The sequence below is a fragment of the Giraffa tippelskirchi genome, chromosome 6, assembly GCF_054371585.1.
Source record: "Giraffa tippelskirchi isolate mGirTip1 chromosome 6, T2T-mGirTip1v1.2.pri, whole genome shotgun sequence".
NCBI lineage: Eukaryota > Metazoa > Chordata > Mammalia > Artiodactyla > Giraffidae > Giraffa > Giraffa tippelskirchi.
Genome location: NC_137280.1, coordinates 121,928,194 through 121,953,868, shown reverse-complemented (window position 1 = coordinate 121,953,868; position 25,675 = coordinate 121,928,194). Strand labels below are relative to the sequence as shown.

At 43.9% G+C, this 25,675-nt stretch overlaps 1 protein-coding gene across 7 annotated transcripts in view; it reads left to right on the top strand.

Moving 5' to 3' along the window:
• SPOCK1 (SPARC (osteonectin), cwcv and kazal like domains proteoglycan 1) overlaps positions 1-25,675 on the top strand; it is a 653,451-nt gene that overhangs the window by 247,573 nt on the left and 380,203 nt on the right. Inside the window, exons 1-2 of one of the 7 annotated variants that reach the window (XM_081500640.1) lie at positions 11,875-12,015; positions 19,847-21,587. The exons of 4 other annotated variants lie outside the window; for them this stretch is intronic. In XM_081500640.1, the coding sequence (XP_081356766.1) occupies positions 21,567-21,587 (21 nt within the window). In that variant the 5' untranslated portion in view covers positions 11,875-12,015; positions 19,847-21,566. Of the gene's footprint in view, positions 1-11,874; positions 12,016-12,219; positions 12,366-19,846; positions 21,588-25,675 lie in introns of those variants that run through there. 2 more of the 7 variants (XM_081500641.1, XM_081500639.1) reach the window with 2 other exon arrangements.

Here is a 25,675-nt window from a genome sequence, read left to right as displayed (position 1 = left end):
AGTGAACCGATCATCCTGGAGGCTCCAGTGGGTTTCCTGCCTGGACATCTGACCTGGGAGCCCCTTTCGGAGGAACCTGAATTTGAAGCTCTCTAGGCCTTCAGTCCTGGGGAGGAAAGCATTCTTTTTTCTGGCTCTCCCTTTGTTAATGACTCCAGGCAGAGAGCCCGGCAAGTAGTTCCTATTTTCAGAGTGGATTGTATTTTGTACCTTCTTTATCAAAGGCTCCTTTGGATGTGAGTCACAAAAACTCAGACTAGTTTAAGCCAAAGTCTGGAATAAAGGAGTAGTTTGTACAACCTGAGAGCTGACCTCATGGGACTGTTGCAAGAACCTAGTTGACTATTGGAGATGCAGAAAGCCACACTCAACCTTCTCACAGCTGTGTTCTCTGCTGTCTCCTGAATTTGGCTTTACCTGCTTCCTCAGGTGTGTTGTTGGGACATGGCTGCCCCGGAGCTCTGGAATCTATAGATCCATACTTCAAAGGACCAGTGGAGAGAATAGCATTGCAGATCTTGGTTCTAATGTCAGGAGAGAGGATACTTGGGCCAGAATTTTGTCCACAGCCCCAGCAGCTATGGTATGATAGGGGATGCTGGGCTCTGTGATACAAGCTAGGCTGCAGGGCCCATCCCTGTGATATGTGGGGGGCCGTTCTTGGAAAAATGCTGACCAGGTGAGGATTCCTGCTGGGCAGGTTAGGGAAACATGCTGTTTGCCTCAGTTGAGAACACTTCTTCAAACCAGCAAATGGCAGGAATGGCCTCATCTGACTCTTGTCCTCAATCTTAATACCTCTGATGGAGAAGCATGGTCTAAAGTGTTTATTGTTTTAGAAAATTCTGTATCAGCAAAGTACCTCGGGATCCAGTGTGTGATATTAATTCTGAAAGATAGGAAGTCATTAGTTGTGGCCAGTAAATCCTCTGTTACACTGAGGCTGTGTGTTCCAAGAAAATAAAGAGCCCTTCTCATGGGGAAAGAAAAAGCCTTTGTACAAATAGGCTGTGTTGTGGGCTGGGGACAGGCACCTCAGGGCTCCTACTTGCTAATGTCATTCCAGCTACTCTCGTCCACATTTAATTGAATTGAACACATTGAAATTTGTTCCAGCGTATTAACAGGGAGCTGGTGAATGCGTGTGCAATATGTTACTTAATTAATGTTTGCTTTCCCTGTGCTGACCCCCTTCTGGGAACACACACTGAGGACCCCCTGAGGAGAGAGGGCTGTGTCGACTTAAAGAGACAAGCCTTAACTCTTTCAAGCCCCTGAGTTTCAGCAACAGCCAGGGAGTTAGAGTGTACTCAGTTGAGGGGGCCCAAAGTGGCATCTTCTTCAACACTGCTATGAACTCTTGCAGTTATGTACGCTGGGCTGATGACTTCATACCTGCATAGTTGAATACATTCATGTCTGAATTATGAGAGTAGTACACGTTCATGGTCAAAATTTGGAACATAAAGTATAAAGAAGAAAAAGTCTAATAGGTCTATAATATCTAATTACATAGAAAATAATCACTATAAATGCTTTGGTATATCTTTTTAATTGAAATATAGTTGAGTTACAATATTTCAGGTATACAGCATAGTGATTCAATATTTTTATAGATTATGCTCCCTTTAAAGTTATTAAAAACAATGGTTATATTTCCCTGTGCTTTATAATATATCTTTGTTGCTTACCTATTTTATATGTAGTAGTTTGTATCTCTTACTTCCACACCCTTGTCTTACCCCTCTCTCCTTCCTCTCACCACTGGTTTCCACTAGTTATATTTATGACTCTGTTCATTTTGTTATATACTTTTAGATTCTACATACAAGTGATAATACATTTCGTATGTTTGACAAAGTAATATACGCTTGTCTGACTCATTTCTCTAAGCGTAATACTCTCTAGGTCCATCAACAGTGTTGCAAATGGCAGAATTTCACTCTTTTTATGGCTTAATAATATTCCATTGTGTGTACGCACACACACATCATATCTTCTTTATACTTTCAGCTGTCGATGGACACTTGGGTTGCTTCCACGTCTTGGCTATTGTGAATAGTGCTGTGAACCGTAGAGGTGCATATATCTTTTTGAATTAGCATCTTTCTTTCTCTTATTTCTACTATGCCCTTGTGTGTGCCAATATATGTTTTTAGTAAATTATCATGTTATTTGATAGTATTCTGTTGTTTTTTTACTTATCACATTTTCTATATTTTTACTCAATGAATGCAATTTTTAATGGTTTTATAGAGGTATTAATATAACATTAGCCCGTTTTAAGTGTATAGTTCAATGAACTATAGTAAAATTTTAGTGCTGTGCAACTCATCACCACAATCCAGTCTGAGAACATTTCCATCATCCTCCCAAATCCCCCGAGTTCCCACTTTTACCCCTCATCTCTTTGTTTCTATAAACGTACTGATTGGGAACATGCCACATGAATGGACTCCCATACATGCAGTCTTTCACATGTGGCTTCTTTCCTTGAGTAGAATGATGGTGTCCCCATCACTGAGGAGAGTCCTGCAGAGGCAGCACTGGCCTGGCAGCCCCGTATAACTAGTGTTTGGTTTAACGAGCAGTGGCGTCTGAACTGTGTGGCCGTCTCTCTCTTGAGGGAAAGGCGGGACAGCACAGGTGTCTTTCTTCAGGATCAAGTTGGATTCTTGCCCAAGTGCCAAGAGGGCAGTCATTACAAATGTTGACATGATTGTGAGGAAAAAAAATGAGGTGTCTGTGTCAGCACCCCATTGACCTCAACAGGGGACCTCATCTTCGGGCCAGGGTTATTGCTTCATTCTGAACCAAAGACTGTGTTACAGCTATTGATTTTCACCATGAAGGTTATCTTTGAAACCAGAGGGGCCAGAAAAGCATTTTCTGCTTTGGAGAGAATGTGGGACGACAGGGCAAGGAGCACAGGGACCTGACTGAAGACAAAAATCTTTCCACGCGCCCGGAACTGAAACTTTTTTGTTTTCTCTTTGTGCTCAGCTAATTGGAGAGACCTTTCTCAAACTATTTCCTTTCTTATGTGGAGGTTAAAGGACTCCCCCAAAATCTTGCTGGAATGTTTACAGCCGTCTGCTTTCAGACAAGTAGAAACAATGTCTTTTTGTTTGGCCGGAACCTTGTTCATGCCTTCCAAAGAGGGAAGCTTTTAAAAAGTCACCTATTCTGTTTATTTTAGCATAAAAGGAAGTTGTTTGGATGTTCACACACTTCCCCGTTTGGAGTCCAAGTTATGTATCTGTATTGTTTTGAAGCAAGTCTATCTCGCAGAATCTGTGTACTCTTGTAAAGATAGTCAAATTTTCATAACTCACAGTGTGAGAGCCATGGAAGGAGGAAAGAAAAGAGAGCTCCCTTGGCAGAGGACCCCCCTCCCCCCCCCAGGAGAGTGAGGCTCTGCTGGGCTGTAATGGATCCTCTTTTAAACTCCCAAGTCAGAATAAAGACTAACCACTGTGCTTCACTTTAATAGTAATGCTTTGGATGTGATGTTCATACATCTCTCTCCTGATTTCTCTTTCTTTATTAAATAGTAGAGACCATTGAGATTAATCTCCCAACAAATGTGTGTGTTTAGAAAATATTAAACTTACATTTAGTGTTCACAGATATCTTTGCTTGTTTATAGATGTAGCAGGCATGTGCCAGCTTTCTCCTGAAAAGCAGGCTTTGACTGGATCATAGTTACTGTTTATTTGTTTCCAGGAACTTAGAGTACTGGCACACCACACATCTCTGCTAAATATCAGTGCTTGAGCACTTAATTCTGAAGGATCTCTTACTCTCTTGGCCCTGCAAATAAGATTTTCTCACTTGTGCCTTGAGATCCTGTGTGTTTCCTTTGTCAGAGCATCCTCAGCCTGGATTTACCAGGAAGGTCAGAGAAGATGCCTCAGAAGGAGACTTGGTGTTTGTGCTTGGTGGTGGACCTGTGGTAGCTGCCCCATGAAATCCTGCCTGGGGTCCTGGGGACACGGGAGGGCTGTGCTGGCCCACAGTCTGCTGGAGCCTTCTGTGACCCACTGACCATCCTCTCTGTTCACACCAGCTCTCTTCCCCATCCTCCTGAGCCGTTTCCTTCTCTTCCTGGAATATTTCCATGTCACTCCTTTATTGCCAAGTCCTTTCCCTCTAGAATCCAGACCTAGTTCTTGAACCTGACTTTCAAAGCCCCTCGCTATTAGCCCTAAGATGTATTTCCAACTTTTAATTCCCTTCATTCAAGGTTCTTCTAAGTTACTGTCCTACCACCACTGTTGGGTGCCACCAGGCCCTTTTGCCTGGCGATCTTCTGTTTAGCTGGGTGATTCATTGCTGTTCAGTTGCTCAGTCGCGTCCGACTCTGTGACCCCATGGACTGCAGCAAGCCAGGCTTCCCTGTCCTTCACTATCTCCTGAAATTTACTCAGATTTGCTCAAATTCATGTCCATTGATTTGTGATGCGATCTAACCATCTCATCCTCTGCCACTCCCTTCTCCTTTTGCCTTTAATCTTTCTCAGCAGCAGGATCTTTTCCAGTGAGTTGGCTCTTTGCATCAAGTGGCCGAAGTATTGGAGCTTCAGCTTCAGCACCAGTCCTTCCAATGAATATTCAGAGTTGATTTCCTTTCGGATTGACTGGTTTGATCTCCTTGTAGTCCAAGAGACTCTCAAGAGTGTTTTCCAGCACCACAATTCAAAAGCATCAGTTCTTTGTTGCTAAGCCTTCTTTATGGTTCAGCTCTCACATCTGTACATGACTACTGGAAAAACCATAGCTTTACTAAACAGACCTTTGTCAGGAAAGTGATGTCGACTGGGTGATTACTTTTCTTTAATGTGCATCAGAATCACCCGGGGATGTGATGAAGTGTGTCGATGCCCAGAGCTTAAGCCTGTGAGTCAGAGGTGAGGCTTGGGTGTGCTGGCATCAGTTGACTCCTCCCGTGATCACATCTACAGTGGGTGGGGCCACACTTGAGCTGCTCTGGCTGTTGATATCTCTGAGTCTTCACCTCTTTTAGGGCCTGGTGGGGGAGGTCCTGTTTCCCTGGGAAGCCTTGCCTGGTCCCTCTGGTACTCTCTCACCCTTGTTTGTGAGGCTCACTTTTTGCACTTAGCATGTTCTGCCTGGACTGCGGTTTAAGTATTTGTCAGAGATGTAGTTTCACACTAGTTATGTATATCTAAAAGAGCTGCCTCATATTTGCATGGCAATTTATAGTCTGGAAACACTACTGTGTGTGTAACTTCACTCCTACAGAGCAGGGAGCTTACTTTACTGCAGTGATCTCAGCACTATCGCCCCCTCCCACCAGGCAGCCTGGAGGAGCTGAGAGAGACCCTTGAGACTGGCTGGCCATTTGAGGCAGCCAGCAGATAGGGTTGATCGAGATGAGCAGTGTCGTCCTTTTGGATGTTCAGCGAGTCTTCACTGAAGCTGGCTTTGTGATGGGCACTCTATGAGGTGCAGATGGCAGGTGAAGCCGAGTCCTCAGCGGGGGAGTCTCAGCAGAAAAAGGACTGATTGTGGTCTCTGCTGAGACAGGGAATACCCAGCCAGAGGGGCTCTCACAGGAGGGGACCTGCCAGCCCAAGCCTAGAGGACAGGGGGACTGTAATGTGGGGAATGGGAGAGAAGGATGCATGGATGGGCAAGGGCAAGAGTACCTGGTGAGGTGGGAGGAGGAGCCAGGCCTATGGTTCCAGGGAGGAAGCAGGGGCCAGAGCGAGCCCAGGGGCTTGCAGGCCATGCCCAGGGTTTCCATCACCCATAGTTGGGGAATGTGACCTTTATGGTAGAGGAGTGATGTGATCTGATTTTGTAAAACTCTAATATGAACTACAGTGCATTCTATCGGCAAGGGAGGTAAACTTGGACACATGGGCAGCCAGGGCTGTGTGTCTGATGGGGTTGTGGCTGGGGCAGTTTTTCTGGGATCAGCTCATCTCTGTGTGGCTGCCTGCCAAGGCCTGGCGGTGGGACCATTTGCCCTGGGAGGGAGCTGGGATCCCTGGCTGCACCTTGGCAGGTCCTCCGGTTGTGGGTATTCAGAGACCCTGAGGCTGGAAGACATCTTTGGGTCCCCTTATCCCACTCGCTCATTTGATAGAAGACACAAGACTGACTCAAGGGATGGGGGGCAACTCGTCTGGGACCTGCAGCTATAGTCCCACCCTTCAGATAGCTGTTCTCAGAGGAGTCAGCAGTCCCCAGCCTCAGAGACAAGTGGTGCGAAGGTGATTGTATGGTTGAGTGAGGAGCAGGCCTCCTTTGAACCCCTTGAGAGTCATAGTGCATGCCTACAAGGAAACGAGCTTTGCCATCAGACAGATGAGGAATTTGAATCTTAGCTCTACCACTGATCGCTGGTTTCATGGCTTTGGGCAAATCATTTAACCTCTCTGGCTCTCAGCTATAAGCTAGCAGTGCTAATACCTACCTTGCAGAGATGTCAGGTGGATTAAGGGGTTTAATGTGCATAGTACTTGTCACATGTCTGACTCAGGTGCTCAATAAATGAAATGATGACAATTACATATGGCTGAGTTATGTTTGGCATGCGACTCCCTGAGATGAAAGCTCTAATTATCAGGGTGAATTGGGCTGGGCAGGTCTCTGCACAGATTCACAGAACTCTTTCTTGGCAAATGGAGGAAGTTTGGCAGAGTCCATGAGTAAATGGTGACTCTCAAAGTCCCTCACCCCCCATCTCTGTGTCTCCATGAACTGTGCCTGGTACAGAGTCATTCCTCACCAGGTATTCGTTGAAGTGTTGCATGGATGAATATTTTCCTGTCAAGAGCTTACAACAGGCTACATAATCAAGTACCAGCCCTGCATTTACACTCATTTTTTAAATTTCTGCTTCTAGCTTTCCATGTGATTTTTTTACAGTGCATCTGATGATAGATTTGGAGCAGATTCATGTCTTGAGATCTGAGGGACAGGTGGCTTTAGAATAAATGATGATGTATTTAAAAAGTGAGTTCATCTGGCTTTATCCTGTTATAAATGCAGAGGTGGTGTCAGTTTGCATTTTGATTGAAGCTGGTGGAAGGAGCTGGGAGATGTTAGGAGCATTGTAGGGATGGAACCCTCATCTTCTAAGTTGCCCATGATTGGGAATAGCTGTTACAATTTCCATGGCCACAATGTCTAGGAACCTCTGATTCAACCAATCAGAGGTACTGAGCAGAGATAGAAGGCAGGGAAGTGGCAGGGAAATAAATATTGTGAATTGGGCCCACAGGTCATCTCTTAACTTCTGTGCTTTTGGATGGCTCGTCATGATGAAGGAGCTAATTTTCAGAAGCAAAGGCCTGGTGGGAGGCCTGGTAGGGCAGAGGTGGGGTCCCAGGTCTGTTTTCCATGTAACATGCAACAATGGCTGATCTGCCTCCAGCTCCATGAAAGATGGGAGAAGGCAATGGCACCCTACTCCAGTACTCTTGCCTGGAAAATCCCATGGACGGAGGAGCCTGGTAGGCTACAGTCCATGGGGTCGCTAAGAGTTGGACACGACTGAGCGACTTCACTTTCACTTTTCCCTTTCATGCACTGGAGAAGGAAATGGCAACCCACTCCAGTATTCTTGCCTGGAGAATCCTAGGGATGGTGGAGCTTGGTGGGCTGCCGTCTATGGGGTAGCATAGAGTCAGACACGACTGAAGCGACTTAGCAGCAGCCATGAAAGATGAATCCCCACTGAGCTTAGCTGGAGAGCCAGGGCAGTCTGTCTTGTACATGGGAGAGAGAACTGCAAAGGAGTTCTGACCTAGCCATGACCTGTCCAGACTCTTCAAGACCCTTCTGTAGACTCAGTAAGTTGAGGAGACCTGTGAGTGCTGTGCTTCTCGAGCTTGCTGTATGGGGTAGTGTCTGTGCTAAAGGGACGCGCTGTGTTAGAGGAGCCAGTGGAGCAGCATTAATGTGGAAAGGTGCTGAGCAGGGGCACAGGGACACCACTCTCCTACATCCCTCCTGTCTCCCCCTAAATCCTTTTCTTCATATCACTTCCCATTTTATTTTCAAAGCAGCATTTGTTCAGGTTGGACGTTTACGTAAGGTTTAGTTTTAAAAACTGGGCTATTGGATGCTTAATGTCTCAACAGCCCATAAGAAAGCTCCACTGTTAACAAAGGCTTTAGTTGGATTTAGGTGATACTTGGCTTATTATCCAGGATTCTCCAGAGGAAGAGGACCAATAGGGTGAAGATAGATAAATTCATGTAATAGGCAGTAACAGCTGATCTGACTCAGCTGATTTGAATAGCCTGATGACCGATTAATTCTCATCGAGCCTAGTTTGAGAGCCAGGGGAGTAAATATAAGAATAAGGGAGCTGAGAGGCTCCCTTATTTGAAGGCTGAGAAGTCCCATCACCTGCCGTCAGCAAGCTGGGTACCCAGGAGAGCTGACGGTGTAGTTCAGATCTGGGTCTGAAGAGCCCGAGAAGCAGGCAAACCAGTCCGAAGAGAATCAGTTTCTCCATTTAGGTACTAGGGCAAGAAAAGCCCAGTGGCCCAGCTCAATTAGGCATAAGAAATTTTGTCTTACTCCGCTTTTTGTTCTATTCATATCTTCAGTTGATTAAGTGAAGCCCACTCATGTTAGGGAGGACAACCTGCTTTACTCAGTCTACTGACTGGAATGTTCATTTCACCCAGAAACACCCCTCACAGACACACCCAGAATGATGTTCGGTCAAATGTCTGGGAACTCCATGGCCCAATCAAGTTGATAGACAGAATTAACCATCCCAGATTCCAGAGTCTGGTGAGGGTGAAGCCTGCCAGTGGAGGGCCTTTCATGACTTGATATATCATTTTCAAGTCCCCAAAGACTTTGACCTAGCAGAACTATTTAGTTCAAACATCACGTGGGCTATGAAGATGAGATAGTTTAGAGGTGGTGATGCAGAAGGCTTGGGTTGGTTGGTGGTGTAGCTCTGAACCACTGTGTGACTGGTGGGTCTCCTAGCTGCTCTAAGCTTCACTTATCTGAGCTGGAAAGTGAGTGATAATAGCACGTGCTCTTTAGTGTTGTTCTGAAGAGTAAATAGAGCATGAAAATATGTAGCATCACACTGCGGCCCGTGGCATGCTGCTGTCCTTGTCACTGACTTCTGTGCTAAGGATAAAGGGTGTCTGTATTATGAAGTCAGCACTGTGTGCCTGGTACCATTTTCAGTGCTTTTTCTGCCAGGACTCCCCTGTGGCCTGTCTGCTTGGAAACTGGGTTTGGGTCTTAGGATCTGATCTCTTCCCTGTAGACCACAAGGGTTATTTTTTTCTTTTCTGGAATTTTCCTTTTATCATTTAAACCAAAGATTGATTTTTGGGGGGATGAGGTCAGTCATCCTTTGGATGGCCTTGGCCAACTTTCACTGACTCCGGGCCCATCTTCATGTTGCTGGCCGTCTGTCCAGTGTGCTGAGGAGGTGGGGGAGGGCTTGGAGGCCAGGGCCCTGATGGGGGCATGGCCGTGGGATCAAGGTCCCTGACCCAGGGACCCCAGCATGTTTGGCCATCCAGCTGGGCAGGATACACAGGTTCTGTAAAATCTGAAGGTTGTACTTCAAGAAGGTTCCTGCTCATGTCCTCTGGTCAGACCAATCATGCTCCACAGTTGGTCCCCCACTAACCAGGAAGGAGAGGTTCAGTTGCCAACTGGATGTCAGCACAGGAGGCTCTGATGCGCTGCTGCTGTTTTCACCTGAAATGGTCTCACAGGTGGGCGCGGACAGTGGACGGCTCATTCCAAGGGATGATCTTAAGGATCTGAGGGGTCTCTGCAGGAATAATACATTCATGTTCTTCTTTCTTGCCAGGACTTTTTCCTCGTGTTTCTTTCGTTTGAGAATCTGGATGATTTCCCATGTTATAAAGACTCACTCTAGAAAAAGCAAGTGGATATTCCTTTCTAGCAATTCATCAAGCTGGCCAACACTACATGTGGGTGGCGGGACTTGTACACTGATATGCTAGTTCATTTTCTTCACAGCAACTTTGGCAATTATGTATTTTTATTATTCCCCACCCAACACGTGAGGACTCTGAGGCACAGATTGCCCAAGCTTACACAGCTTGAATGTAAAATTGAGGGTTGTATTTAAAGAATGTACTGGCCCATCGGGTTAGGAAACCCTGGGGCCCTGTACAGAGAGCTGTGGAAGGCTGGGCATCTGTGTGCCTTTCCTTTTCTTTGGTAAGAACCAAGTTCTCAACCACTGGTGTCTTTATTGTCCTGATGGCAAAATGAATGTGGTTGTGTTGGTTTTGCCAGTGTCAAAGGGATATTTAAGACTTCGTTATGTTATATTTAATAATTATTTTAAAATTTATTCTTCTAGGTTAAGATTATGAAAATATACTGATATTATTTTTATGTCAGAATAATACATCTGAGTTATCAAAAACTTAGTTACATGTATTGGCTGTTATCAGTCTGCATTATTGGGACACACCAAACAATAATAATTGCACCTGACAGTTAACTAAGCACTTACTATGGGGCAGGCAGCATATTAGATGATTAGCTCATGGAATCTTGAACACTGTTCCCACTTTACTATTGGGAACTCAGTCTGACTCAAGATTTTGTGATCCATCCCTCCCACAACAGAAAGCACAATGCTTGGGCTCTAAGCAAAGTTCTATTTAAGTCAGTGATGAATGCAAATGATTATTTTTCAGAATTTAGGTGAAGTATATTTAGAGTGAGACTCTTTTAGACAATGTCTCATTCTAAACAATGAGGCTTAATGAAGTATGTGTTAAAACGCCCTCCCCATTTGAGGATGTCCCAAGATAAATTACTTGGTTGATTTTGACGATGGGCATAAACACAATGGAATGATAGACCACATGGATTCAGCTAATGTCTAGATTAAAATTCTGAGCAGTCAAAGAGCATCTTTTGCAAAAGGTTGAATCTCCTGATAAGCTCCAAATTATATTCCCACCTTATTTAAGAATATGTGTTGGCAGGTTTAACAAGATCTTGGCACATTCTAATTTGAGATTTATTACAAGATGTGTGCATGTTTAATAGGGACTTAATTATTCATATCCACATCTTCCTGACAGTAACTTATTTCAGCTGTAGATAAATTCCTGGTGCATTGGGAAATACTGGCTTCTACTGTTGAAAAAAAATCTAGTGAAAGGAAGATTAAATGCATATGCAAAAAATTATCCAGGATAATCAGCTCCAGTCAGGTGGGAGCTTTGAGTGAGTAGGTTCCCTTTGTATGTACCCCATGGCACTACCTAGAGGGCTCTTCCATACCCCTGGCTGGAAGGCCCAGTGTCACAGAGAGTCCAGGCTCTGGAGCCAGGATTATTAGAAGTCAGTTCCAGTGATGTCCTAAGGTTTGAGTGCCCTTGGCCTGATTTCCCAAAGTCTCAAGTCCTCATCTCTTTTGCATGCAAAAGAGGGTACCTTATGCTTTTCTTTTGAATGGTTGATCTGAAGATGAATCAAAACACCTATTAATGGAGGTGCAAAGTGCATGGTCTGGAAAGTACCAGATGGAAGCTGCCTTCCTTTCCCATTCTCCCCTCCCATCATCCATTCCTCTGAGTCCATCTAACCAAAGCTCTTAAAGAAAACACAGTAGTCATTGTTTTCTACAGAATACAAAAGTAATATGGTTAAATGAGATGCTTATGAAAATGAGGGGAAAGAGGCACTCCTGGATGCTGCTTCTGTGTGTGAATTGGTGCAGCCCTTTTAGAGGTCAACTTGTAGATACTCATGAGAATAAAAGGCCTCAGAGCCTTGGCACTTCCTGTTTCCTCTGTCTGCGGTGCTTTACTCACAATTGCCTGCATGACTGGCTCACTCTTTATTTCAGGCCTTGGCTCTGGCCTTTCTTGGAGAGGTGGTACCCTACTGTCCCATGCAGACTATAGCGCCACTCATCACTCTGTAGAGCATTGTCCCCTCTGGTTTCCTCCAGAGCCCTTAACTGACATTGTTACACCATCTCCGAAGGAACTCACAAAGGTGAGTCCCAAGAAGGCAGGGTCTTTGATTTGTTCCATGCTGTGTATCCAGCACTGAGAGCAATGATGCATCTGGCACAAAGCGGCCCTTGATGAATAATTGTTGAATAATATAATCACAAGTTATTGCCTTGAAGTTCTGTTTGGGTAAGCATTCCATAGAGCTGGGTGTTACCTTGGGAACCACATATGAACTGTTAACTTTGAGCCAAGACAGGTGCTGAGTAGTGGCTGTACATGAGGCCTGACTCCCTTGACAAGGAGTGGATGGACTGCATTGTCCTGGTCTCAAGGAACAAAGGGCAGTGAACTCAGTGCCCAGAAAGAGTGTGGATTGTCACTGATAGAAAGGTGAAATTTCCCTGTCTTGAAAAGGCATGTCATGCAAGAAAGGGCTTAGCTGTTCTTAGGTACCAGTGACATATATTGAGAGAGAATGGCACAACTGATTGATAGTGTTTTTAATCAGGAAAATTTATTTTGATTATTTAAAATTGCACAAGTCATCACCATTTTTCTTTTAGAAGATTCTACTATTACAAGTCTAAAATTATCTGGACCATCTTTAATCTTCAATTGCTCCCCCCTATTTCCGCTTAGAATATCAGTGCTATTATTAGCTTGCCATCTCTATTTCTAGGCATACTTTTGTGGGTTTACATATGTGTATATGAAACTGAAGGTCTGTAAGTGGATTGGTAAACATTTAGCTTCCTGGATGACATTGACCCCTCATTCTTCTTTGGGGATTGTGCCATCAAACTTTTCTGTATGGGTTAGTGATGATAGTACTTTGTTCTTGTTCCTTTGGAAGCTAAATTTAGGATGGAGAAAACTGCTTGTGAGACTTTAGGCTTGGACAGGAATTATTATTTTTATTGTGCTGAAAGTATATAACTTGAAATCTACCTTATAAGTTTTTTTTAGTGTGCAGTGCAGTTTTACCTGTATGTGCGTTGTTGTACAGCTGAACTCTAAAATGTTTCTATCTCCCATGAACATTGAACAGCAACTCCAATTTATCCCTTCCTCCAAACCCTGGCAACAATGCTAATTCACACTTCTAAGGTTTGACTGTTTTAGATACCTGATAAGTGGAATAAAGGAGTATTTGTCCTTCTGTAACCGACTTATCTCACTATGCATAATGTCATTAAGGTTCATCTCACTAGAGATGGTCATGTGATTTTTGTCCTTCATTCTTTCAGTCACATTGATTGGTTTTCGTTTGTTGAACCATTCTTGCATCTAAGGGATAAATCTCACTTCGTGTGTGATCCTTCTAATGTGCTGTTAAATTCAGGTTACTAGTATTTTGTTTAGGATGTTTATATATTGTATATGTTTATATCACTCTACATCAGGAATATTGGCCTACAGTTTTATTTTCTTGTATTGTCTTTGTGTGACATTGGTATAGGATAAAGCTGGCCTCATAAAATAAGTTTGGAAGTGTTCCTATTCAATATTTTGGAAGAGACTGAGAAGGATTGGTGTTGATTCTTTTTTAAATGTTTAGCATTCTTTTTTGAAACCATCTCGTTCTGAGGTTTTCTTTTTGGGTTCAGTTCAGTTGCTCAGTCGTGTCTGACTCTTTGTGACCCCATGAACTGCAGCATGCCAGGCCTCCCTGTCCATCACCAACTCCCTGGGTCCACCCAAACCCATGTCTATCGAGTCGGTGATGCCATCCAGCCATCTCATCCTCCGTCGTCCCCTTCTCCTCCTGCCCTTAATCTTTTCCAGCATCAGGGTCTTTTCCAATGAGTCAGCTCTTTGCATCAGGTGGCCAAAGTATAGGAGTTTCAGCTTCAACATCAGTCCTTCCAGTGAACACCCAGGACTGATTTCCTTTAGGATGGACTGTTTGGATCTCCTTGCAGTCCAAGGGACTCTCAAGAGTCTTCTCCAACACCAAAGTTCAAGAGCATCAATTCTTTGGCGCTTAGCTTTCTTTATAGTCCAACTCTCACATCCATACATGACCACTGGAAAAACCATAGCCTTGACTAGACAGACCTTTGTTGGCAAAGTAATGTCTCTGCTTTTTAATATGCTATCTGGGTTGGTCATAACTTTCCTTCCAAGGACTAAGCGTCTTTTAATTTCATTGCTGCAGTCACCATCTGCAGTGATTTTGGAGCCCAGAAAAATAAAGTCAGCCACTGTTTCCACTGTTTCCCCATCTATCTGCCATGAAGTGATGGGACCTGATGCCATGATCTTAGTTTTCTGAATGTTGAGCTTTAAGCCAACTTTTTCACTCTCCTTTTTCACTTTCATCAAGAGGCTCTTTAGTTCTTCTTCACTTTCTGCCAGAAGGGTGGTGGCATCTGCATATCTGAGGTTATTGATATTTCTCCCAGCAATCTTGATTCCAGCTTGTGCTTCCTCCAGCCCAGCGTTTCTCATGATGTACTCTGCATAGAAGTTAAATAAGCAGGGTGACAATATACAGCCTTGACGTACTCCTTTTCCTATTTGGAACCAGTCTGTTGTTCATGTCCAGTTCTAACTGTTGCTTCCTGACCTGCATACAGGTTTCTCAAGAGGCAGGTCAGGTGGTCTGGTATTCCCATCTCTTTCAGAATTTTCCACAGTTTATTGTGATCCACACAGTCAAAGGCTTTGGCATAGTCAATAAAGCAGAAATAGATGTTTTTCTGGTACTCTCTTGCTTTTTCTATGATCCAGCGGATGTTGGCAAGTTGATCTCTGGTTCCTCTCCCTTTTCTAAAATCAGCTTGAACATCTGGAAGTTGACGGTTCACGTGTTGCTGAAGCCTGGCTTGGAGAATTTTAAGCATTACTTTAGTTACTGATTCAATCTTCCTATTCAGTATGGGTCTTTCAGATTTTCTATTTCTATGTGATTCAGTCTTGCTAGGTTGTCTGTTTCTACGCATTTTTTTTTTTATTTCATCTAAGTGGCTTATAACTATTCACAGTACTCTCTTACCGTCCTTTTTATTTCTATAAAATTAGTGGTAATGTTCCCTACCTTTATTTCTGGTGTTAGTAATTGAGTTTTTTTTGTTGTTGTTGTTAGTCTAGCTAAAGGCTCATCAAGGTGGTTTACCTCTTCAAAAAATCGGCTCTTAGTTTCACTGATTTTTAAAAAATTGTTTTCCTCTTCTCTATTTTGTCTATTTATGTTCTAATGCTTGTTTCCTTCCTTAACTAACTTTGAGCTTAGTTTTTTCCTAGTTCCTGGTGGTATAATGTTCAGTTGTTTATTTGAGCTCTTTATTCTTTTTAAATGTAGGCATTTGCTCCTATATGCTTTGCTCTTAGTATTACTTTTGCTATATCCTGTACACTTTTGTATGCATTTTTTGGGTTTCAAAGTATTTTCTGATTTCCCTTTTGATTTCTTTGACCCAATGTTGGTGTCATTTAATTTCCACATATTTTTAAATTTCTCCATTTTCTTTCTACTCTTGACTTCTAATTTAATTCCATTGTGATCAAAAAAGATATCTGATATGATTTCCAACTTCTTAAATTTGTTAACTTGTTTTATGACCTACTATGTGTTCTGTCCTTGAGAATATTTCATGTACCCATGAGAAGAATGCCTATTCTTCTGCTGTTGGGTAGAATGTTCTATATGTGTCTATTACTTTAATTTGGTCTTTAGTGTTGCTCTGTTCTTCCATTTCCTTATTGATCTTCATTCTGGATGATTTACCCATCACTGAACGTGAAGTATTGATATCTCTTCCTATTACCACGTTGTTACCTTTTCCTTCAGTTCTGTCAGTGTTTGCTTCATATATTTGATTGCTCTGATGTTGGATGCATATAGAGTCATCCCTCAGTATGCATGCACTCCTGCATATTCCAAAATCGATGGATGCTCAAGACCCTTATATAAAATGACATAGCACAATGAATAGAGTCCACTGTTCATATCCATAGGTTTCACATCTGCAGATGGAACCAGCTGTGGTAGAAATTTCAATCCATTGTTGGGTTGGTTGAACCCATGGATGCAAGCAAGGAGGGCCCACTATGTGTTTATTGAAAAAAATCCCTGTGTAAGTGGACCCGTGTGGTTCAAACCTGTTCTTCAAGAGTCACCTGTATATTTATAATTATTATATCTTCCTGGTGAATTGACATTTTTATCATCATGTAATGTCTTTCTTTGTCTCTTGTGACAATTTTTATCTTAATGTCTATTTTGTGTGATATAATTATGATAGTCCCTGCTCTCTCTTGGTTGCTATTTGTGTAGAATATATTTTTACATCCTTTTGCCTTTGGTCTATGTATGTCCTTAAATCTTGAGTGAGTCTGTTTTAGACAGCATGTAGTTGGATTTAAAAAAAAACCATTTAGAGACTCTTTTGATCAGTGAGTAACTACTCAGAGGATAGGACTTAATATTGTCACTTAAAAAATTGTTTTATTTCTTTCTTGTAGCCTCTTCATCCTTATTTCCTGGTTTTCCCCTCGCTATATCCCTTTTCTGTGTTTTTTTTTTTAATTGGTAGTGATATTCTTTGATTCCCTTCTCAGATAATTTCTTTGTGATTATTATGAGACTTAAATAAAACAGAATTGTAACAATCTATTTTGAGCTGATACCTTCAATCACATATAAAAACTACCCTTTTACTTCTCCCCCCATGCATTTTGTGTTATTGATATTACAAATTATATCTTTTTATTTTGTGCATCCACTAATTTTAGTCCTTTTTGTTCTTTTGTCTTTTTTTTTAAATTAGTTTGTTTTCTATTTTTTAACTTTACAATATTGTATTTGTTTTGCTATATGTTGACATGAATCCACCATGGGTGTACATGTTTTCCCCTTCCAGAACCCCCCTTCCACCTCCCTCCCCATCCCATCCCTCTGGGTCATCCCAGTGCACCAGCCCCAAGCACCCTGTATCATGCATTGAACCTGGACTTAACTGCTTTACCAGAATTAAAGATGATTTATGCACCACCATTACAGTATTATAATATTCTGTATTTCTGTATATATTTACTCTTGCTGATGAGCTTTATACTTTGGTATGCTTTCTTCTTGCTCTATAGCATCCTTTCATTTCAACTCAGAGGATTCCCTTTTGCATTTGCTGTTGCACAGGTCTAGTGGTGCTAAACTCTTCTAAGCTTTTGTCTCAGAAAGTCTTCATTTCTCCTTCAATTTTTGAAGGACAGTTTTGCTTGATACAGCATTCTTGGTTGGCAGTGTTATTCTTTCAGCTTATGAAATATGCCATCCAGCTGCCTTCTGCTCTGTAAGGCTTCTGTTGAGAAATCTGCTGATAGTCTCTCAGGAGTCCCTTTGTACCTCTTGAGTCACTTTTTTCTTGACACTTTAAAGCTTTTTTTTTTTTTTTTGACAATATTATTATAATATATCTCATTGTGGATTCCTTTGAATACATCTTTCTGGGATCTGTTTGACTTCTTGAATCTGGAAGTCCATATCCTTCCCCAGTTGGGAGTTTGCAGCTGTTATTTCTTCAAATAATGCTTTCTGCTTTTTCTCTTTGGGGAGCCTGACAATGTGTTTATTAATCTTCTTCTAGGTATCCCATCACTCCTTCAGCCTTTCTTTACTCTTTCTAATTTCTTTTTTTACTCTTTCCTCTAACTGGGTGATTTCAAATGATGTCTCTTTAAGTTCTTGGATTTTTCTTTTGCTTGATCAAATCTATTGTTGAACTTTTCAATTCATTTATTTGGTCCTTCAGCTCCAGATTTTTGACTTGGTTTTTCTTACAATTATCTGTCTCTTAGTGATATTCTCATTTTGTTCATGAATCATTTTCCTGAGCTTGTTAAAAATCATTATGATGGTTATATTGAATTCTTTGTTAGGTAATTCAAATTCATATATCTCTGTTATTTGAGGCTTGGTTTCTGGAGATTTATTTTGTTCCTTTGATTGGGCCATGTTTCCTTGTTTCTTCATGTGACTTGTAGCTGTGTGTTGGGATGTGTGCATTTGGAAAAGAAAGTCATTTCTTTTAGCCTTTACAGGTTTGCATCATACAGGGAAAGAACTTCATCAGTCACCCAGGCTAGAGATTTGGGGAGCTTCTCAAATCTTTTTTGCAAATGTGTAATCTCTGGGCTTGTACATGTGTTTTTCCAGTGAGAGGTTTGCCAGTTTCTTTTTCAGGACTTTCTTGTCTCTTGATCCCTCTGGTGTCTGTCCATGGCACTGCAGATTCTTTGGCACTGCTAAAAGTCACTGAGTTCTGGTTTGTTCTCTGTGGCCCCCAGGTACTCAAAGTGTGCCGTGTCTGTCAGTGCTCTGAGTCACCTGAAACATAAACCAGTTCCTCAGGCAGCCCTCCACAAAGCTGGAATGTTTGATGCAGGGAGGAGCCACAGGCCGGGCACCTTCTCCTAGTTGCAGAGAGCTGTGTCAGTTTCTTTCTGCAGTATTACAGGTTCTCTGGTGTTGCTACAGCTGCTGAACTCTTTTTTGTTCTCTGCTGCCCCCAGGCATCCAAGGGTATTCTGTTCCTCATCAGAGCTCTGAATCGGGTGAGACAGAAACCACTTCCATGGGCAGCCCCTTGAAAAGTCAGAGTACTGATGGATGTTCTGCTGTTCTCTCTCCCTTCCAAGGGAAAAGCTGCAAGTAGGGATTTTCCTCCCAATGGTGCATAGTGCCAAGTTGAGGGAGGGGCTGACATGGTTGCAATGAAATGAATTTTACCACCTTGTTTAAGGCATTTGTTTTGGGCTTTGAGCTTGCCAAGTGTACTACAACTTTCTGATTGATTTATGGAGTTATTATAAAGGTTTTTTTGCATCATATATTGTTCTTAAGTTGGATTTTCTGCTGGGGAATAAAGCCTGGGACTTTCTGTTTTGCCATCTTGCTGATGTCACTTGAACACAAAGTATTGTTTTACGACATTTGCTGAAATTGTAATGCTGCATTACTCAACTGGTGTCATAGCTAGTTTTATAATTGATGTCTTCCAAGAAACCATTTTATAAGTATTAAAAAGACTTTCTCTTCAAGGGATGTCAATGTATTACTTATAATGAGCAATAAACATATCAGAAAATGTGTTGGATGAAAGAAAGTGGTAATAAATGGCTTTAAATTAATAGGTATTTCATCCAACACTAGGCACAGAGTGTTGCTTGCAAATCAATTAAAGGCCAAAGGAGAGCTGAATCATTGAACTTTCTCTGGGTTTTTGCTCACAGAGGTTTTCCTCCAAATGTAGTTTATCTGGGAAATCATGAGTTCTCAGTTCTCCAGGGAGAGGTAGCTTAAAATTCAGCTGGGTAGTTTCATGATGTCTCAAACAGGCTCCATAACCTTCATGATATATAACCTTGGAATTTGTGTGCACCTTGTCTTTTCTCTGAGGCAGAGATTCAACACACTTGAACTGCTGAGGTGGAGAAAGTGACTTATTAATGTTTCTTAGCTTACAACTGCGTCCGTTGGCAAATTTTAGGGGCAGAAATGTGACTTGCGTGCCCTAGGTAAAATGGTGTTCACGAGACCTCCTTTGTGACTGAGCAAGTGTGTAAGTGAATGAAGTTTTATTTCCTGCAGAGAAGCAGGTGAATCAGTCAGCACATCCACGTCACTGGTGTCTCTGCCCGGGGTGGCGTGTCTTGGGGTTAGGAAGAAATTCTGTCTCAATCAGATGAAATGTCCAAGACCAGCCTGCTCTGTCATTTTCCATGAATGCTCTTGTGTTTTGAGTCCTAGCTTTCCCCCTGTGAGCCCTACTTATGACAGAGGGAATATTCACCAATGGGCAATGCTTGTTTCCTCTTCAATTTCCCTTTTCGTCAGTGACATCCTGAGTCTGTTTGTTTTCCCACTTCAGGTCCACTTGACCATCTAAACAATTACCTGGTTCATCACTCAGAAGAAGCCTAGTTACAGGGAGAGTCACCTTGAGCCCACTTACCTCTTCTCAAGACACTGAGAGCAGTTCCTGGGGGAGAGAAATGAGAAGACAAAGCCCCTCATGATGATCAGATGGTCCTTTACTCCTGCTGCCTGGAAATAAGAATTCTGCTTGCATTCTAGACAATAGAGTGATAAATTTTTTTTAATATAATTTGAAGACAGCTTTTTCTTTCTTCTCAGGTAGTCGACAGCTTGCAATTTAAATGAGCTAGGGTTTATGGATGACTGCAGAAATCCTCCTCACTCAAACCCATATCTATCCATCAGGTACCATGCATCACTTTACTATGGAGGCAGCAAGGGGACAGCTCATCAGGATTGCCCCAGTGGAATGTTATGATAGGAAAAGAGAGGAATAGATTACATATTTATGTGGTCTTTGAAAATGCAGTGGGACAGGAAGATTGCTTGTAACGTCTGCAGTTACATTAAGTGACTATTAACCTTCACTGGTTGCAAATGTCTGGCGAATATGTTTGTGCCTGTGTGTGTTGTGTGGCTTGAAAAATTAATGAGACTCTTCAAATAATCAAATAAGAAGTATTTGTTACCCTCAGTTCTGGTGAGCTATCAAAACAGAACTGGGTACAACTCAAAAATAAAGTGTCTGCCAAGAGAAAGAAAAATATAAATTGCTGGGTGGGATGGGGTGAGAAATTATACTGTACAGATCTTGGAAGCTGGCTTCATTTGATGGAGTAAAAGAAGAGAAAACATGCCTGTTGTAACTCGGTTTCATTTGTGGATAATGGTTGGTGAATCACCTCTTTTGTCGTAAATGCATCACACTGCTGGACGGAGGTGGCCTTTGCAGTAATGTTTTGTCTTTGTTGGTGTCACACCCTTCCCCAGCCCACTGACTCATCAGGTTGGTTTGCCAGACACGGTAAAGAACGGTACCTGCTGAACCAGACCTTCACTTCCTGAGTGAAACAGGATGTTTTGAAGTTGCTCTTTGGATAAAGACAGTTTGAACTGGTTGCTTTTTGTTCAGTCATATCAGTAAACACTTTAATTTTGTCAACAGTCCCACCTGACTATCATAAATCACCCTCCATTCATTTTTGAAACTCACTCATTCCTGATTGGCTGACGGCCACGTTCTCTCTAGTATCCTGCACTGCACAGGAGCAGCAGCCCTGTAAGTCAGGGACGAATCCTTGGAGTCCCTGAAGGTCGGAGAGCATGAGTTCTCTCTGTCCTTGTTTTGTGGCCATGAGATGGGAAGGAGGAGGAGGTACTGGATTCCAGCAATTTCACTGTAGGGCCAGTAATAGAGGCCCTTTCTGCTTCGATTTTAACTTTTTTTTTTTTTTACAAAGCCTTAAATTTATCTGGCTGTCGTGGAAGCTGAAGAGGAGACAAGAGCTATAGGTTGGTGAGCGGGACTGTCTGTAGGAGATCAGTATTCAACTCTGCTGGCAGAGCTGCCCTTCTGCCTCAGCCACACAGCCCAGGGAGGAGCAGGTGTGTTGTGCCCGGAGCCCTCAGAAGACAGATGGGCTGCTTGTTCTGCCCAACTCAGTGACCATTCAAAGCCCTTATCAGTGTGGAAAAAAAGCATAAATCCTCAGAAGGATGCAGAGTGTCCCCCGTCTTCTGTGACAAGGCGCTGCAGGGGCTCTGGCCCTTTCATGGATCTTCTCCAAAGGCAGGTGGGTTTGCTCTCTAGTGGGACCCAGCAGGTCCACACTCAGCTCAGAAACCATGTTATTCTAATTGTGAAATGAGAAAAACGACATGTGGTGAGTTTGGCTAATTGATCTGCGGAGTTCTGGTTTCCTGCAATTTAAGACTCCGTCCGGAGCATGAATGAAATATGTAGAGGGCAGAGGAGCTAGAGATGAAGCCTGCAGGGAAAAAAGTATTTAGAATGGGGCTCGCCGTGTACAGTTCTGAACTCCAGGAATTTGAAAGCAGCGGCAGCTGTTCATGCCTCTGTGGCTGTGGCCAGGTTGCTGGGGTGAGCCGTGTGAGCCCTGGGTCCTGGCTGCGACTGGAAGTCCGCAGAGAGGGGAGTAAGCCTGGGGGCTCCTGGCTTTGCAGGACTGAAGCTTCACTCTCTGTTTTTTTGGAATCTTAATACCAAGCGTCAGGAGATGTTCTCATGACACAGCTGAGAGAAGGGACAACTCCAGGTGCTTAGGCATGAAAAACAGAGGTTGTTTTTTTTTTTTGAAAAGAAGAGGATTAGCTCAAGCTAGCTGGGCCCCCAGAGAAGGCAGTGGCACCCCACTCCAGTACTCTTGCCTGGAAAATCCCATGGATGGAGGAGCCTAGTAGGCTACAGCCCATGGGGTCGCTAAGAGTCAGATACGACTGAGCAACTTCAGTTTCACTTTTCCCTTTCATGCACTGGAGAAGGAAATGGCAACCCACTCCAGTGTTCTTGCCTGGAGAATCCCAGGGACGGCGGAGCCTGGTGGGCTGCTGTCTATGGGGTCGCACAGAGTCGGACACGACTGAAGCGACTTAGCAGCAGCAGCAGCAGCAGCTGGGCCCCCAGTGACTCCAGTCTCACCTCTCAGAGCATGCCCTGCTTTCCAGGCACCTCCACATCACCTGGGGGGCTTATTAGAAATACAGACTGACTCTAGGGCTCTAGCCCTACTGAGTCAAAATCTGCATTTTAAGCAGCTCCCCCAGAGATCTGAAGACCCCGTAAAGTCTGACAGGCACTAAGGGAAGGACAAGCCATTGCCCTCTGGCAGCAAATTTTTATGGAAACCCAACCTGTCCACGCTGCTAGTTCTGAATGTAGTGAGAGGAGGCAGACTGGTGCCTGGTCTTCGGGAGTTTACTGTCTAGAAGGAGGTGGCAAATAATCAACACGAGATAAACTGATCTCATGGATGTGTTCGGAGAGTCTCAAGCCTTCAAGGCGACAGCAGGGGGGCCACCCTGTGTGCTCTGGGGGCAGGTGTCCTGGTGTGGAGGACTTCTTTCCCTCCGGTGTAGAGCAGAGGGACCCCAGGAAGGGCTAAGTCTCTCCCAACTTCTGATTTTGTCTGTACAAAATGCAGGGGAAAAGCAGTGTCAGCGTCACAGGCTAAGATCACTCAGTACGAGTTTGTTGACTAGCTACTATGTACTGAAACCTCATTGGTGTAGAGCTGAAGACAAATCACAGCTCACAGCTTCAGGGGGTTGGCCTCTGGGGTGGAGAGGGAATTACTTTCCTGGGAAACTGAATTGGGCAGGGCCCCTGAGGACTGGCATAGAATTCTGTCTGGGTGCATCCTGGACGGCCTCCTAGTGGAGACAGATGGATTTTTAGTTGAGATGATCCAACTATTCATGGGCATAGCTCCAGCTCCAGCTTCTGAGAGTCTTTGCTTCTCTCAGAGCTGTGGACGGTCATTGCTGAGCTCTTGCAGAGGAGAGTTGGGCCTGATGGAGTTGCCAGGGGTGAGCAGACAGAGGAGGGATCTGATTTTAGAGAAGCTTCAGAATTTCTTGTGTGGTTGGGTTTGGTGCCTGACAGCAAATACCCAAATGTTCCTGAAAGCAACTCATCTTTGCTGGGTGTTGAGACCAGGCCAGTGCACGTGGACGGACAGGTGACTTTCAGAGCTGCTGACCTCACTCAGGCCATTTCAAGGTGTGAGACAGGCTGGGGTTCTCCTGGGAGCCTTGTTTGTGGAGTGCCTGCTTGGTGCTGTGCTCAGGAGGAGATGGGGTTAGGGGAGTGAAGAGAGAAAACATTAACTGTGACAGGATCTGTATGTCTTTTTAAATAAAATGAAAGTGGCTCAGTCATGTCCAACTCTTTGCGACCCCAGGGACTATACAGTCCATGGAATTCTCCAGGCCAGAATACTGAAATGGGTAGCCTTTCCCTTCTCTAGGCGATCTTCCTAGCCCAGGGATCGAACTCAGGTCTCCCACATTGCAGGCGGATTCTTATCCAGCTGAGCCACAAAGGAAGCCCAGGAATACTGGAGTGGGTGGAAGGTAGTACCCCTTCTCCAGCGGATCTTCCTGATCCAGGAATTGAAATGGGGTCTCCTGCACTGCAGGCAGATTCTTTACCAACTGAGCTACAAAGGAAGCCTAAAAAATAAATAAATAAATAATAAAAGGCTTTTAAATAAAGCCAGAGTATAAATCAATAGCCAAGGATTCCACCTGGGGAGAAACAATGGCCATGTGACGAATTTGAATGCTAACTATCTTTCATAGAGAATGGGGTGTGCTCTCTGTACCTTTTGTGTGGTATTCCTAATGATTTTTTTTAAAATCCCCAAAGCAGCTTTGATTATCTTTGATGTACAGGTGAGGATAGCGTGGTTCAGAATGGTTGTGAGGGACCAAGCTGGAATATGAACACAGCTTTGTCCCATGGAAGGTTCTGTCTTCTTCCTGGTGTATCACATGTCAGTTTTCAATCAAGCCCAGAGAAGCTGGTTGGGGTTACTCTAGTGTGAAGATGGGAGTGTTGGTGAGGCTGGATTTTGGAGCTCTTTGAACCAGGGAAGTTAGGAATTTTCCAATGTTATATAAGGGAATGATGTTTCCTTGTCCTTTATTTACCAGTGAGCAGTGATGGGAGTGGGTGCCTCACTAAGTGAAGTAAGCCCAATAGGGGAATGAGGTGGGTGCTGCTTGTTAGGAGCAGAGAGGCCATTCTAGGCCTCCTGATAGTAGGCTTACAATCAAAAGAAACAAGCCCCAGGGTAGGGAAGCCTGAGGGGTAGGGCTCCGAGCCTAAAGCCAGACCAAACTGAGAAGATGCGGGGACCAGGAGTCCCTGCTGAGAGAGGGGCTGCATGTCTGCAGGTTTGGGGCTGGTTGGGCAGGATCCATCTGAAAGGACAGGCAGCCAGCTCTGCATCTCTTGTGAGGAGCTTCTGTCAGTTCTATTGCTAGTCCCTTCCATGGGAAGCATTTGCAAGTGGTGGTGGGTGTCTTTCTCCTCCCACCCCCACATCTCCCCCTGCCAAGTCCTGCAGTAAACAACTCAAGATAGCAAGGAGAACTGTTCCTTTTCCTGTCTTGCCTGAACATAGCCCCTCAGTCCAGGGAACTCTGAGACATCTGTGGGGACAGCCAGTAGGGCAGAGTGGGCTGCTGGCCAAGGAGTGGACTACAGCTTGGATAGACTCGAATCCTTCTTTCCCAGAGCCTTAGTATGTATGCAGGGTGGCAGTTTGTTCTGGGAGTTCAGAGGAAGGAGTGGAGTCAGGTTCATTTTGAGGGGTTGGAGCTGGGGCCATTGGTGACCATCGCGTTGGTTGGGTGGCCCAGACACCCAGCCTTCTCTCCAATTATTCTGGAACCGGTGCTTGCAGCAGGCGAAGCACCTTCTGCAGAGAGATGCCAGGCTGGGCTCTGCCCTTTCTCTCTTCTGCCTCATCCTCCTGGTAAAGCCAGCCTCTTGGGTGTGGGCACACCTCATCCCTGCTTCCAGCTGGAGGAGGGAGTGTCCTGCGATATGCAGAGTGAACTTGTTTATTAGGGACTGGTTGGTGCGTTACCTCTTCAATTTCAGCACAGCATAATGTTTTATACTTAGTAAAACTCACACATTCCCACTGGGTTCTTAGCAGAGACTCTAATGGCAGGGAGTTTAGGTGCTTTGGGGAACAGATGGAAGGGACACATTTTGGTTCAGGATTCCTAGGCCCCCTAGGGCTTCCCAAGTGGCTCAGATGGTAAAGAATCTGTCTGTAGTACAGGAGTCCCGGGTTCGATCTCTGGGTAGGGAAGATTCCCTGGAGAAGGAAATGGCTACCCACTCCCA